This window comes from Seriola lalandi, unplaced genomic scaffold, assembly GCF_002814215.2.
Source record: "Seriola lalandi dorsalis isolate HSWRI2012SDOR001 ecotype SW California unplaced genomic scaffold, Sedor1 jcf7180002054406, whole genome shotgun sequence".
NCBI classification, from domain to species: domain Eukaryota; kingdom Metazoa; phylum Chordata; class Actinopteri; order Carangiformes; family Carangidae; genus Seriola; species Seriola lalandi.
In genome coordinates, this window is record NW_019524959.1 from 6128 (window position 1) to 22645 (window position 16518).

At 42.4% G+C, this 16518-nt stretch overlaps 1 protein-coding gene across 5 annotated transcripts in view; it reads right to left on the bottom strand.

Moving 5' to 3' along the window:
* Positions 1-711: 711 nt before the first annotated feature.
* The window catches only part of sema5ba (sema domain, seven thrombospondin repeats (type 1 and type 1-like), transmembrane domain (TM) and short cytoplasmic domain, (semaphorin) 5Ba), a 173942-nt gene continuing 158135 nt past the window's right edge, over positions 712-16518 (bottom strand). For 3 of the 5 annotated variants that reach the window (XM_087174992.1, XM_087174991.1, XM_087174993.1), the window contains 6 exons: positions 14107-14277; positions 11887-11961; positions 11232-11369; positions 9093-9137; positions 7267-7472; positions 712-3519 (listed from right to left, as the gene is read on the bottom strand). In XM_087174992.1, coding sequence (XP_087031118.1) covers positions 3343-3519; positions 7267-7472; positions 9093-9137; positions 11232-11369; positions 11887-11961; positions 14107-14277 — 812 coding nt within the window. In that variant the 3' untranslated portion in view covers positions 712-3342. The remainder of the gene's footprint in view (positions 3520-7266; positions 7473-9092; positions 9138-11231; positions 11370-11886; positions 11962-14106; positions 14278-16518) is intronic. The other 2 variants (XM_087174994.1, XM_023409738.2) reach the window with 1 other exon arrangement.

The following is a 16518-nucleotide window of genomic DNA, read 5'->3' on the forward strand; positions in this document are numbered from 1 at the left end:
TAAACAGATATAAAATAAAATGTCGTGTTGTTGGTCTCTTCAGGGGAAGTGTTGATAGAGTGTTGAACACTAACCTTATTATTCATTTCTCAAGTGCTATTTCTGCAAATAGCTGCCAACAAACTGTTATGAGCAGAGACACTGTCCACAAGTGTAGACAGTGTGTAGACATTCGCTTTTTGTGATTACCGTATTCCAAAGTATGAGCCTTGGGCTGGTTGACAGCAGAGCACAAAGTCGGGTAATTGGCTCCTGTGTGTTTACGAGAGGGGAGTTTTAGCCTTTCTGATGGATGGAGTGAACCAGGGGGGTTCACTCTTTTTGAAACTTTTGAATTTTAATTAGTGGCAAGGTAGTGTTTGGTTTAGATGGAGTAATGATTAAAGGAGGAGAGAAGGGAGAAGCTGTCTTTCTGACTGAACCTTACACATCTTCATGAGACATACTCTATTGACTTACAGTGGCACAGACTTTATTCACTCCTGCACAGCTGAAGAAGCTCCGGAGCCAACTGGCAGAGAGTAGGACAAACCACTGAGAAAGATATATATAGATATCTGCAGAGAGGTCAGACCGCACCATCTTCAACTCTTTATTGACACCTTCAGTTTAAAAATACCACAAATGTCAGCCTTTAAAAAAAAAAAAAAAAAAAAAATTCAAATCCTCCCCAAAACTGTAACTCCAACAGAGCTTACTAGCCACACCGGGTGCGTTGGCATCAAGGTTTATTATCCTTTATAATGTACAATATACAAAAATATAGGGTACCAAAAAATTCACAGTGTCTAAAAGGCAGTGATTACAGTCTACATGACAGGTCTAACAGTACACCTGGTAAGTTGCATAGAAGGGCACAGAGCCTCACATCGCAGGGGACAGAGCTCAAAATTGACCAATCAGACGGCAGGCTTTCACAACAGGCCAATAGAGGGTTAGCTTTGATCAAAAAGCCGACTTCTGAATTCTGAATTCAGAAGCTGTCTGTACTATTTGATACTCTCTCATATTATCAGTGCTATGCTGAGTTATTTTCAGCCGGGGTTCATGTGTCTCTCTGGAAATTTGATGTTTGAGCAGCTGGGAAAGGTCGTAAGCCACAGGCAGTTGGGTCACATTGTGGAGCTCTGTCCCCAAACAAACCTCATGGTTGGTGTGTACTTAGCTGCTGCACTTTTTTTTTTTTTTTTTTTTAAACAACTATAAGGCTTTTTTTTTAAACAAACAGTGTTAGCTATACAATATACAGATACATTTACACGATCCTCTTCAGGGTCATTAGATGGGCTGCAGAAGGCTGTCGCTCCTATATACAGATAGAGCTCTCATCTCGTGCATGTACAGTAGCTGATGTGAAAAGCATTGCTGGGTTAGCATTCATCGATCAGGCAATAATAATAAAATATAGCTGTGAAAATGCCCTTTTATAAACCAAGCTTTGACTATAAATAGAGTCTGTTCCACCTCTGTGGGAACCAGAGGTGCGATGCTTTAACTTACAATGATTAACATCTCATACATGAAATATAGAAAAACCAGTAGAGTGCCTGGAGTGTCAGTGACAGAATGTGGAAACAAAATGCACCAAAGAATAAAACAAAAACAAAACAAATGTCTTCTCATATATAGTCATATGTATGAAAGCATTTACATTGTACAAAATACAGTTACACCCCTTTGCTCATTCAGGCATACAGACACACATAGAGTACATGTGTTTGCATGTACACACATCTACACACACATGCACTCAGTTTGATCTTCACACAGGCAAACTTCTAAGCAAGCATAATTTACTTTTTTTTGTGTTTTTTTGTTCTTCTTTTTCAAGCAGGGCCAAATAAATGTTTTGTTACAATAATTTTTTTTGTAAAAACCATATCAGTAATCTTTTTCTTCGTGTTAACATTTCAGGTATTGAAGATGCGACAAACTGTTTAAAAAAAAAATCAAGAAAGCAAAAGGAATGTGTTTGTTCATTGAAGTGAAATTAGAGAAACAACAATTAATCAGCTATATCTTATTTAACAAAATATGTCCTCCTATGCTACAGCTCATCAGAGCATAAAACAATTATCTTAAAAAACAAACACTAAAAAAAAAGAAAAAAAAAAGAACAAGTGCCAGTCTACTAGCTTATTCTACCATCATAGAAAACCCAATCCAGTTGTTCAGCACACTGGCCATATTTGATATGACCACCGAGCTATTTAACACTCAGTAGAATTGATGCATCCTTTGGAGAATCAATTGGAGAATCAATCAATTCTCTTTCAGAAGTCTTTATTGTTCTTGGGAAAAAATAAAACAGAAGAAATAGAAAGGAAACAAACCTCGCCCCTGCCCTCTATTGCATACAGGCACCCAAGGCATTCCCAAAGCTTTATGTACATTTCAGACCGCGTCCCACAACCCCCCTTGCTTCGACTCTACGAATGAACGTCCTTGTCCGCAAAAGGCGTGACTCCGATCACAGGCAGATTTTAGAGATTATTTCTCTCCACCTCAGGCTGATGTTTAGCGTTGCGACTCCTCCAAACATCCATTCAAACACTAAATCGACTCTGAAGTTCTTATCTTTTCTGTCACGTGAAATTCCAACAATGCAGGGTGTGCATCCGCTCCCGAAGAACCAAGCTGATATTGATCTCTAATTTATTTCATCATCGACTTCATTGAGTTTTCTCTTTTGTTGTTGCTCTCTCGTGCCGTGCTGTGTGGCAAGGATGTAATGATATGCGCTGTTTGTTCTCAGTAACTGCTTTTGTTGTCGAGGGACTCCAAGTTCATTACAGGCTGAGAATGGGGCTTGAAATGGAGAGGCGTAAAGCGGTGACCCAATTCCAGAGAAATGGATTTTTTTTTTTTTTTAAATGTTCTGTTCTCGTTCTTTTCTGCAATTGTGGATTCTAGACTCAGCACCTGCGCTGAGGTGTTCAGGTCACATTAATCAGTCTAAAGCCATGACTCATGGTTTTCCACTGGATCCCCACATGAAGACAAAGCTCCGGGTTGACACTGCTTTGTCAAGTCAGGCCCTTAAAATAACACCCCCGAGCTGGTTGCATCAGTCCCTGACTGCACCAGGACATGGGCATTGTTGTCCAAACCCACGTCTTCTAATGGAAAGTTCCAGAAACGCCCTTGAAAACACAAACCCTACCATGCGGAAGAGACTACGGGGGTGAGGAGAGGGGCGATGGCGAACGGAGGAACCTCTGGCTCTGAGAAACATTTCAGTTCATGTCGGTTCAGTTATGTCACCATGGCATTGGGGTGGTGTTCGTTTGGGGCGGCGGCAGGGGGGGCGGGGGAGCGGGAGAGCCAGTTGTGGGGCGTGTCTCAGCTGTTGTTGCTGTGGTTGTAGGTCCTGCATGGCGAAGGGGAGGAGTTGGGCTGGTAGTCGAACTTGCCGAGCGCTGTGGGATAGTAGGTGGTGGTGTAGACGTTCGTCTGCTGCAGCGGTGTTGGGTAGAAGTTGGATCTTTCATCTGGCAGCAAGTTGTTTTTGTTCAGTGTCTGGAATGACAGCAGAGAAAAAAAGTTGGATTAAACTCTCCACTCTTACAGCTTATCCATCACATGTAATATTCATGAATATTTTCAAAAAATTGACTGAATTAACTCTGACGAGGAAAACATATCTGTCCTGCTAAAAGATTTTCTGTGTCTAATCAAGTTTTTTAAGTTTGTCTTTAAAGAATAGCTCTAGATTTTAAATTTTTGGGACTTTGGACAGGCTAGCTGTTTTCCTTTGTGCTAAGCTAACTGTCCACTTGCTGTAGCTTCATATTAACCATACAAGAAAGCGAATAAGCGTATTCCAAAATGTTGAACTGATCCTCTAAAATAAAACCTGCCAAAGCAACAAAATACTTCAACCTGTTTCCAATGACAATCAGCTGTCACGTATTTCCTAAAATATCTGCTTATTCTATTCTAAGATACCAGTCTCCTCTACAGTCACATCCCGCCTCCCCCAAGAAACCAAAATTTAAAAAACAAGATATTCTATTTAAGTCATTTACCTAATTTATGTGCACTTGTTTCATTTCAGCTGAGTGTGAGAGTCTCTACTGCGTTTTGCTGTCATTAACGGTCACGTACAGTCTCCTCTCCTCTGCTTTCTATTTCACTGTGTGTGTGTGTGTGTGTGTGTGTGTGTGTGTGTGTGTGTCTTCTCCCTACACACAGCAGAGGAGAGACAGGTTGACAACTCGTTACGTTAAGTGCAATAAAAGCTTTCCAACAAGTGTTAGAAAACCAAAGATGGACAGACACCGACCCCAAACGTTTGAAAGTCAGGCCCAAAATATGTTTTTTAAATGCACTCAATCTGGCGAGGGTGTCTGCTGCTGACGGCAGGGAGGCTGGTCTTGGCCCTCGCACTCACAGCTCTCCTGCTGTTACAGCTACAAAGCAGCCACCCAAGGGAAACACTGGATACAGACTCTCATTTCAGGAAAATCCTGTAAACAAGGGCGAGGGTTGGGTTTTTCATTGGAAGATGTTTTCAGTTATTATCTGAAAATAAAGTTTTGAGGACTTAATTATAGCCAGAACTGATAGAGATTGTTTACAGTGTGTTTTATTCTTGCCCTGCAGAATAAAACACACTGTGCAGGGCACAGTGTGCAGGGCAAGAATAAAACACCTGCACTAGTGTTGAGGTTATAGCTTGTGTGCTGCAAGTGTATTCATAACCAAAGCAAACCAATTGAACAAATTTAATTTAGTTCATGTCAAGCTTACTCAATACACTAATATACGAGATGGAAGGAATTCACTGCAGCTCTCTTAAATAAAAACAAGTCTAAAACCCACATTTTATTCTAATGCAATTGCTGAGTCTTGGTAAAAGCTGAACATAAGGTGAAACACTTTCCAGGGGAAGCATTAGACTAATGTAATCCATCTGAATAGCTCTGGGGACTGAGGCAGGAAGATAATCAGGTTAGAGTCGGTGAAATACACAACGCTGGGCATCATAAATTGGCCTGGAGGAGAGGGAACCTGCTGGATAAACAGCGCTGTAGTGGAGCACAGTGACATCGGCTGCAGATCCAGCATAGGCTGGCCGCCCCCTCTGGTCATTAAAGCTAATGAGTTCAGGCTCTCAACACCACAGCGGCTGTCAGCGCGGTGTCCACACACCAGCAACAACAACGGCAAGGACGGCAAGTGTCAGGAGGCTGACGCGATCAAAAAGACGGGGACGGGTCGTTGTGGTTGGGCACCATGTTCCTGCCACGCTTTGGTAGGATCTTTAGGTACGGCTTCATTGATAGCAAAGGTTAAGATGAATCCCTGCTGGCACTTGATAGCTGATGTCAGACACCGAAAATAGCTCTGGGTTAAAACAAAAGCAGGGGGTGCCATTTAGAAGATGAAATGCAATCCAGAAAGTGCTGTTTGAATAATACGTCCATAAAGTGAAGGCCTATCAGCTGCCAAAACACCACACAGCCGTTTATAATATCTAAGACAGGATTTTACAGAAAAGTTCACAAACACAGTGACACTAATTTTATTTTATACACCTTGATGATTGTGGGGTAAACAGTAGTCTACCAGCTAGTGTTAACTTCATTAATGTGAATCGTGATGAAATACATTCAACCTCTTTTCCCCATGATGAAGCAGAGAGTCCCCGGTTTGACTCCCGCTGCATGTCGTTCCCCTCCTCCCGCCCTGAGTTTCCTGTCTATCTCGACTGGTTCTAATAAAGGCAAAAATGGCCAAAAAATGACTTTAAAAACAAAAATGGTGACAATATCAATCGAAATCTCTATATTCATTGATGAAAAAAGAGGAGACATAATTACATCAACTTTTTTTTTTTTTTTTTTAAATGACATAATCCAAATGTCGTTTGAATGACTGCTTTACACATTTCTCTTGTGCATTCAAACATCCTCCCAGTAACCCTGCACACCAGCAGCGCAGCGCCAACAGCACCAGCTTGCACCCAGCTACTGTATGGGCTTTAAACAGCACAGCTTTTTTCTTTAACTCAGGCTTTCTGTCAAATATCCTCAAGCTCAGCGTGATATAACCCTGATGACATCATCAGGGTCAGTCAAACAGTGTTTTCACTTCCTGATCCACAGTATTAGTTTAACATAACATGAAGCCCCACAGACTCTAAATGGTTCTGTCGACTGTGTCGTTGGATCAGGAAGCTGTTATACATCAAAAAACACATTTTCACCCAAAATGCAGTTTTGCAGAGGAAGCCATGACAATCACCTCACAGTGCAGTCTGAGATGCAACAAGTGTGTAAGGCGCGATGGATTAGTGTCAACAGGAAATGTGATGTCGTCTCCTGATAGGCATGTTCACTATGTGTCTGAAAGCGATGTCAAAACATCTGTTTGTTATATCGTTTCATGATCTGAGCTGATCTGTGACCACAGAGACTCAGCAGCGACGGCGACCTGTCCAACACTCTCAAGGTAAGACGGATGCAGTCGCTGATTTTGGATGATGTGACCGAATATAAGAGAAAGAAATGAATCACTGTGCTGCTTCTGAAATGCAGAATAATATATTTTGGAGTATCAAGTTCAACTTGGGAAAACAACGTGGGCAACAGTCATGAGACAAAAGTGGTTGGTGTAAGATCAGAGAATTTAATTAACTTAAATCAGTGATTAGGAGAAAAAAGCCTGGAGCGTCCATGCTGACAAAAAATGAAATGGTGGTGACAAAGATCAAACTGAACCCAGCTGTTTATCACAAGCTTGCTTTGAAGCACTTTACAGTGACAGGAAAATCAATCATCTCCCTGAATCAGCGATCGGTTAGGGAGCAAACAACAGAAATCGCAGAGAACAGGACATAACTTTGCACTGAAAGTCTGTGAATCTCCGGTGAAAACAGTTTCTTGACTTGCTGTAAATGTGAATGCACAGTAGAGCGATAGCAGAGGGGAGGTCAAGGGCTGACTAATGCTTTAGAAAGTTAATGGGGCCCATTAATAAGGACTTGGTTTGTGGGCAGGTAGAAAGGCTTAAAGCCTATAAGTTCTGTATAAGAGCAAGGAGGAATAAAAATGAACAGTAATTCATCTTCTGTGGTTAGCGCTCTATTGAGATAAATGCATGAATAAAGGCTCTAAATAAAACATGAATCACATTCACTGCCCTTGAATCCTCAACATTAACATTGGGTGTGTTTGTGCATGTGAGTAAGACCAGGTAAACAGTCCCTTTTACTTTCATCTGTTAAATATTTAGAAACGAAGCCCTCTGATGATCACGTACCTTGAACTCCATGGGCGTGTACTTCTCGTTCTTTGGCGTGGTGTTGCCCTTATAGTTGAGGTGGTTCGGGGTGGTGGGGTGAATGACGGCAGACTCCTGCGAGGGCTTGTGGAAACGTTGACAGTAGACGTAGATCAGGAAGGACAGCAGCCCCGCCCCGAGGAAACAAGACACACCGGTGGCGATTAGGTGGATGGAGGTGAACGCTGGGAAATGAAGCAGATACACGGGGCGTCATTAAAGCGTCAGCATACAGTGCTGCACTGTGAATGTGATAGAAGATTAAATGGGCGGTTTATCATTTTTAATTTACCATCATTAGTTGACGACTCATTCAGTTGAGTTTCTCCTATGATATTGATTGTGTTATTAGAAATAAATGTGCTTTTGTTATGCATTGAGGAAGCCCACTGTTCATGCTTTAGGAGGTCCGGGTTCAGAGGTTAAGGAGACGTCTGTATGTATGTATGTATATCTTGTGGGTGTTGTAATCATAAGCTGATATGTATCTTAACCAATCTGCGTTCATTTCTTTGTCCCTTGCTGTATGAACGGCTCAGCCCGACTCTGTGCTGTTGGGACAGGGAATGATTAAACTTTGTGTCAACCTTTTCCCATTATTGATCAATAATAATCTTTTTTATTAATCTCTAGCTCGATCAGCGTTTGTGTCCAGTGCTTTAACCAAAACTCCACTACATTATTCTCTTTTGAAAAAACCTGCTTCTTGTACAAGATTTATCACAATCCTCACTCTGAATTAGATTAAGACAGATCTTAAATAGGCAAAACAATATCCGGTGGCTTAATGGTTAAGACACCATATAATCCTAACGTTACTCCCCCAGTTTAATTCAAACATCTGTTGCATGTCATATCTCTCCACCCTCCACATATTCTGGCTTTATTTACACTGTAAGCTGTCCAATAAAGAAAAAGGGAGGAAAACAAGAAAGTAGAACCAATAATTAAAAATTCACTACTTCACTCAAAGTCTCTTCCAACACTTGATTAAATTATCGGGTCGTCACTGTTCTTGGCTTCCAATTTTCACCCTGGAAACATTGTCAAATGCTCCAAAAATCAGACTCTGAATAAATTTAGCTGAGAAACGAGCCTTTGCAGAATTATTCATACAGGTGGACGGCTCAGGCCAATATTACCTGGCGCTCCTCAATATTACTCTGTTGGTAACGCTCATGCCAACGTTGTTTGCCGTCACAGCTTTCGCCAAACAAAAACCTCGTCCAAGTTTTCTATTCGGTTGAATTAACCAAAGCGTAACACTCATGTATGTGTTTAAGGGGGGGATTAGGTCTCTCAGCAAAGTCCTTGGATTCTTTCACTGCTCCTTCAAAGAGCCGCTTCAGTATGAGTGGCCAGTTCTCTGACGCAAGTGACTGAGCTATTAGATAGTTAGGTTAAACGTAACCTCTTTTTTTCTTCTTATGATGGAATACAGCAGTAACTTTACAAGGGCTATGACATTGGCATCTCTTTTTTGTTGATCTGTCTTTTCAAGGACAGGGATGTGCACTTGGGTTTGTAATTTTGGTTTTGTATTACCGATCAGTAATTTATGACGATGTGAGTCAGGCATTTCTTTATAGTTATTCAACCTGCGGCCCCTTCCCGTTTCTTTCCGCCTCCTGATTGTTAGAGTTTTGCACAGACTGAAATAAACACATGCACGAAGATGCACATATAAATGTATGAAAACTCACATCGTGGACAGACATCTGTGGAGACATACAGGGGCATAAAAATAAACAAAAACCCTAACGTGCACACAGAAACAAAGCGAAGGCAGCTGTTAATCCACTTACCTCCACAGTGTTTGTCCTTATCAAAACCAGATGCAGGGAGAATGACTGCAGAGAGGAGAGGAACACAGGGTCAGACACACACATGCATGCACACACACACACATGCACACACACACACACACACACACACACACATACACAGTCCCTGGAGAAACAGCCTTCAGAACACAACAACCACCGACTGTAACACCAGGAGAGTTGACACATGGAGAAACAAAAACAGTGAATGAGAAATTGAAATGTTATTTAAAATGTTATGCAAACGGTCCACGGTGATTTATTTGTTTCGGTGAATTCCACAACTTTCTAAATAAAAATAGACCGTTGGGTGAAAAAAAACAGCTCTGCTCCGTCGTATTGAAAATCTCTAGCGGCTGTTACAGACACTTGACGTCAAGACAATAATTTAAATCTCCTACACATCCTGTCCTAACATATCCAAGAAGGTAAGAAGAAGGGAGCAGGGAGGGTTGGTATGTGTGTGTGTGAGTGTGTGAGTGTGTGTGTGTGTGTGTGTGTGTGTGTGTGAGAACAGTTTTAATTGCAGTGCCACATCTCCTGATTAATTTTTTGGCCTAATTCTTCAGCTTCCACAGCCGCCTCCCCTCTGCCAGTGACCTTAACAAATCCATCCATCGCCTCATTGAAATTTGCACTGAAATTAGATGTGATTTGGTGTTGTGACAACCCATTAATATTAATCGCCTTCGTCTGGACTCATTAGGGAGTCTGAGTGTGGAGAGGCCGGCTCTGGCAGGCCATGAAAGATCATTTCAGCAGAAACTTTCTGAAATCGTCATCAGCATAACAAGGTGCGCCGGGGCCAACGGGGTCAACTGCTAACTTGTTGGATTCACATGGACTTAATTATCGTTAATTAACAGAAGCAGATGAGTTTAGTGCACAAACAGGCTACACACACACACACACACACACACACATACACACATACACACACACACACACACACACACACACACACACACACACACACAAGCGACTGGGTGCTTGTGTGCGTGGACGTGAGTGGATAGGGATGGTGAGGATGATGATCATGCTGACACTCAATGACTATGACACTGTGTAAATATTTGACAATGACAGACGAGGTGTCCCAAGAATCACAAGCTGCTGCTGCTGCTGCTTCTGAATGATGCTAAAGGAGGACGCAGGGATTGTGGGCTGAGCCTGAAGCTCCTCCCACAGTTACACGGTCTGACCTCACAAAGTCGTCAAACCTCTGATGGATGATAAAGCAGTAAAAAAGTTTGATGATAACCTGATGTGTGTTTACTTCTTGTTTTAATCGCTTTGCACAGTTAAAACATCATAGTAAAAAACTAGTGCTGGAATTATTAGGCAATAAATGGACTAGTTGATCGTAGGGTTTGGTGATAAATCAGCACTATTTTTTAATTTTCAGTGGAATTATATTGGATCATATGATCTTATATTATTGTTCTAATCATTCTCGTCCAATGTAATTATTCCTTTGAATGATATAAACCCTAACCCTTCTGGGGTTTCTGTTTGTTTTTTCAACTGTTTACTTTTGTTGTCAACAGTTTTCATGTCCCTCAGATGACAATCTGTATTTTTGAAAAGGCGAACAAGCCCAAGCACAATGTGTACTTTGCTTTCCACACTGAAAGTACAAGCTTACGTGTTTCTATTTGAAGGTGTCAAAAACTAAAGGCAGTGTTAGCCTCGAGGTTAGAGAAGGGAGCTTGTGACCGGAAGATTCCTGGACCAGAAAAGTGAAAAGGCGATGCTTGCCCTCCCATATAAACATCACTGTGCTGCCCTTGAGCCCATCTGCTCCAGCGGAGCTGCTCAGTGGCCGGCAGGTGTGAGCAGCTTTCAGGTGTGAATGTGTGTAAGTGAGTGAATGTGATCAGGGTGTTCCTGTAAAAGAGGTTGCCTCTCAGCAAAAAACGAAAACAAAGCCAAGCTAAAAGCATGATAAAACAAATGGAAAGCATGCAGGGTATTTCAAGATATTCAGGGCTGCAAAGGTCTCACACAAGTCGTCAACGCAACATTTTGCCAAAAGAACATCGCACTAGAGGAATTCAACCTTGACCTCCCATAAAGGAGGCTGCACATGCAGGTTGTGTATCTGAGAGCTGACTGACTCACCAGGTATTTCATTGCAGTCTCTGCGCTGAGTGCTGTTCCCCACACAGGGGGTGTTGCCCTGAGCACCACACACCCGACTCCTCATCTGCAAGCCTGAATCATCACAGGCCGACCACAGCGACCAGGCCATCCAGCCACCTAAACACAGAAAAAAGAACAATCAATACAAACCTAGACAACCAGAAGGCCGCACCAAACTCAGACAGCCTGGAAACCAACGCGCCCACCCAGGCTGTAGCCACCCGCGGCCACGAACCCTTCCTGGCCAGCCAAACGGCCCCAAACACACCGAAAAGTGTTTGTGATGTAAACAGGATTGGAAGAGTAAACCCGTGGAGAGTTTGTTTAGTGCATAGCAGAGATGTTTGTCTCCTGAGCCAAGCTTTAGTGCCGTTTCCCCGCAGCAGGCAACCGAGCAGTAAACAAAGGCTCCTACCCAAGAGGAAAGAGAAAATTCCCAACTCTCCGGTCCTCCCTTTGAACCACATACTCGCTGCATTCTTTCACCCTGTATTTAAAAGCACCGGAGTGGAGGGAGCGCAGGCTACTGCAATGAAAGGCTGATGAAAAAGCTGGTTTGTTATTCAGGGTGCTCTCAAGTGTGCAGTTTTGGCAGAGAGGGCCAGAGTAGAGCCACAGGACAGGCCTCTTTTACCTTCCCTATCAGTCTGGTGCTCAGCGACAGGCTGCTCAGTCTCCACCACCTGTTCCCTTCTCGCGGCACAACCATCTAGACACACAAAACACACAGTCCACCTCAAAAATGTTTAATAACCGTGCATCACTACAGCCCACTTTAATTGCTTCATTTATTCCCATTTATTTTGGTCACCCAGACGACCTGCATATTCGCACGTCGAGTCAGAAGGAACGGCGTCAGGCCCGAGGCTCCTCGTTAGTATTCTGTCCCGACAGTTCCTCCTGCTGTCCTCCATTACTGGTGGACACTTTAATCAAATGACCTGCAACAGGGGCATCAAATATCCCTGTGACTGACAGCCAGCTTGCCTCTAATTACACATGCAGTGGCACCAGGAGGACCCCCGATAGATGACTGATGTCGTGCCCGTCAATAATGTACGGGACAAGGAGACAGATCGGGGTTGGAGAGGTTGTTAGCAGACAGTCGATCGGCGCAGGCCCAAAGGGATGTGTTGGTCCACGTCAAACAGGAAAACATTAACCTGATAAAGGAGCCTGATTAGCATCTCGACAAAAGGAGGAGAAAAAGACAGAAAGCCATTTACCTTTCTTTGTAATTACCAGGACGGCTGACTGTAAGCGTTACTCTCCCAGTGAATGACAGCTGGGCTGATTCAATATGAAAAGCAGCTGAGGAAAACCACAGTTAAGGGGAAACTACCATTTAATTCAGGCAGAAATCATCCGCATCACTGCACGCACGCACACACGCACACACACAAACACACACACACACACACACACACACACTTTCAAAGATATACGTGAACACCCCATGGATATTTGCCACAGCCAATTTTTGTTTTCCATCAAAATGAATAAAAAAAGAAAAAAAAGATGAAAATCACACTGTGGTGACAAAACGTTGAAGGCTGTTTGATATTAAACTCTAGACTCTTTATTATGAGTTCTGATACTGGACTTTTTTCTCCTCCCGGATTAGCAGGCAGATCTCTCATGAATATTTCAGTGTCCTTGAACGAGCAAAATGGGAGTAGACGGGAGGGGAACATGGAGGGCGTTGTTATACATCTCACATCTCATCATCACATGATGTGAGACTTTGGGCTAACGTCCAAATCCAAAAAAAATTAACACCATTAGAACATTAAATTTTATTTCAACCCGACTGTAGCATAAGCCACCTGCTGTTTCACGTTTTATCATACGTTAGTTATGTTATTAAAGGCTCAGTTTATACAAATGACTAAAATACATTTACCTGCAGTGGTTTCTTGATAGTTTTGTTTTTAATTTTCAAGGCTTTAAGATATCCACTTCTGATATTTTGGTCTCCTTCCAATGGAGGTAAAAGAAATTACATTTGTTGAGCTCACAGCATTGAAAAATACCATTTAAATAACATTTAAAAGCAAAAAAAAAAAAATGTCGCTCTTAAACTGGAGGCTCCTCAGAGCCTCCTCTTTAAGTTTGCTTTCTACTGAGGAAACAGTTCGGATGAAAACTGTTGGCAGTGTGTTCTGTGGATTACCTGGAGCAGGTGGACTCAACACAGGTCGTAGGTCTGGAACAATGGCATAAAAGTTCACTAGCAAATAAGAGTTAACAAAAGCTGTTTTTGTTCGTTTTGCAAACTTTAGAGAATAAATGAGTCAACAGATTCTTTCATATCACTCCTGTTTTTCACTAATTGTTCTGTTAATCATTGTTCTGTTTATAATTGTTCTGTTAATAAATCTATTTTGGTGCAAAAACTTGGCTTGACCTAGAAAGTTAGACATAAACTCGATACTGTGTTTTTGCTTTATACTACCAATATCCAACACGCACTTTACATTCACAGACTTTTCAAAACTTCAGATGAGTCATGTGAGGTTTCCATATGGTTGATACATCACAAGTGCCTCTCTTTTTAAACCTTTCTAGAGAGGTTGCCATGGCGCTCAGAGCTGCAGCAGCAGCAGCAGCACAGTGGGAAAAACACGGTGGGAGGATGGGTTGTTCTCTCAGCAGGACTCTGTTTATCTTTTTCATACATCTATGACCTGGTTTATTCAGTGGGAAAAGATGGAGGAAGCAATTTAGCAAATGGGACAACACAGAAATGACACGGTGTGGGAGATGACTGCCTGCCTGCCTGGAGGTGTGATGAAAGCACACCAAGCTATGGTGGCATGACAGGGTTAGGTTCTGAATTTATGTGCGGCCTTACCATCGCAGGTGTGTGTGTTGCACAGGGCCTCTTCTGTGTGCAGTCCTATGCAGATGTCCCCTCCGTTGGAAGGCACAGGGCTGTTGCAAGAGCGCGTGCGTTGGTAGTGACCGCCGCCACAACCCACCGAGCACTGAGACCAGGACGACCAGCAGGACCACGCACCTTTCACTGTAACGCACACACGTACACGTTACAGAACATAATCTCATGCTGCCTTTGTAGATGTGATGAGACGCACACTAATCCAAACTATCCTGGCTGCCAGTTAAGACTAATGTTCTTCTTAGTGGCAGACGCTATCAGGAAAAACATTTTCTTCAGTAAGCCTGGATTGATTTGGGCTCAGTTTGAATGTCACAATGACTTAAGACTTGGCGGCTGTGATGCTTGACTTCCTTAAGACTTCAAAGAAAAAGAAACATTCTTAACTTCTTAAGTTTTGACCTATTAAATCCCAGAACAATAAAAACATCTTTAATATCTAAATATTTGGCCAATTTAAAAGACTCTAAACTATGTGAACAAAAAAACTCTGTTAATACAAGTAACATTTCATATTGGTGTTCAGTATTTACAGACTTGCTCATGAAGACTTGACAAGACTCCTAGACCTGAACCTGCTCTGCTGGTATCTTTTTGCTCTGTGTTATTTGCCGGTTGCACCAGCTGAATGTTCCCCAGGGCTGCTAGTAAAATGTGTTTTTACCCTGAGGCAGAATTCATATCTGTTGCACCACCCGGGCACCTTAACTTGTTTTTAAATATTTAGATGTTGTTCAGACCTTTATCGGGTCAAATAAAAACTGTTCATTCACCGATTTTTTTCACTTTCCTTCTCATGCTTGTTCATGTGAAATCTGATCACATTTTCATTTTAAACACATTTTTCATTCATGTTTGTCTTACTGCGCCCTGCACACAATGCAATACACAATACATTTTGTATTTCATATATTTTACCACTTAGTTTTCCACAGTTGTAATATCTTTTTGAGGTTTAGCTCTCTTGCTGATCATAGTCTACTTTGCCTTTGCCGTGTCCTGTCTTTACTGTTGCATTTATTTAGTCATTCCATGGGGACCGTTAATGTTTAATCTGATCTAATCAGAGGAGCATGACCGACTAATTGACTGGCTGGTTGAATGGCTGATGTCTGTCTGACTGACAGAGAGAAGCAGCGTTGCCAGGTAACATCGCAGCGCTGCAGAAAACTCCATTAGCTGAGTGGATTAGTGTGACATAGAGGCAGGAAGCAGGCTGTGGCCACTTAACTCTGACTAGCTCTCACAGCCAGCCACCGCTCTGCCCGACTGACTCTCTGACTAACTGGCTGTTTACCTGGCTGACTGGCTGAGTGTCTGACTCACTGAATTACTGAGCGGCTCACTGACTACCTGACTGACATACTGTTTTTATAGCTATTTGCCTGTCCTCCTGCTCAGAATAATGAAGTCAGAACGTGGTCAGAGTGGAATGCCTCTCGCTGTGTTTTCACCTGGTGCTAGCTAGACACCTGGCTTGTCATATCCATAGACTGTGGGTCATATCAGACACTAGGGTTAAGGATGACGTTAGGGGGTAAGTTGTTACCCAGTGCTTGTTTCAATTACACCATCTGTATTGATTGTTTTCACAGCAGAATGAATCGAAAGTCTAGCAACAACTTATAATCAACTCTCAAAGCGAACAATACATCGTTTCAAAACCAAAGACTCACAACATTATCAGGAGAGAACTAGGCTCCTGTCGTCAGAGGACACACAAATATGAATCTGTTGAACAATGAATCGCATCGTGATCTCTTGCATACTAATTAGGTATGTTCTGGCACTGGATCACAGCCACAACTACAGCTCCATTTCCAACCTTCATGTGTTTGTTTGGCCGCCTCCAAACAACAGCTGTAGAGACTTGAGACTAGATCTGACTGACTTGTCTCCTCTAGCTGAAGTCTTAACTCAGACTTGACCTGAGCTGACTCGGATTGACTGGAGACTTAATGTGTATTGAGCTGTGAATTGAGACTTGAGTCTTGGCTCGGACTGACTTGATGCTTGACAAAGGAGTGACTCGGAATGACTTCAGACGTGACTTTGACTTGTCCTGAATGACTTGAAAATTGATTTGAACTGAAGTTAGACTTGAAACGGGCTTCGTCAGCTGACTTGAGGCTTGACTTTGACTTGCTTTGAAAGATTTAGAATAACTGTGTTGAGCTGATGTTTAAAGGCTCTTTAATTGCACTCCTGAAGAAGAACTAATGTATTGCTAATGTACACTTGAAGTGACTTGAGGCTGGCTTTGTTAATACTTCAGATAGGATTTGAACTTCACTCACAATAAGTACTTATTGGACAAGCTCTATAGTATAGTGGTTGATTTAAAACCAAGCCATGTTGAATACTGAA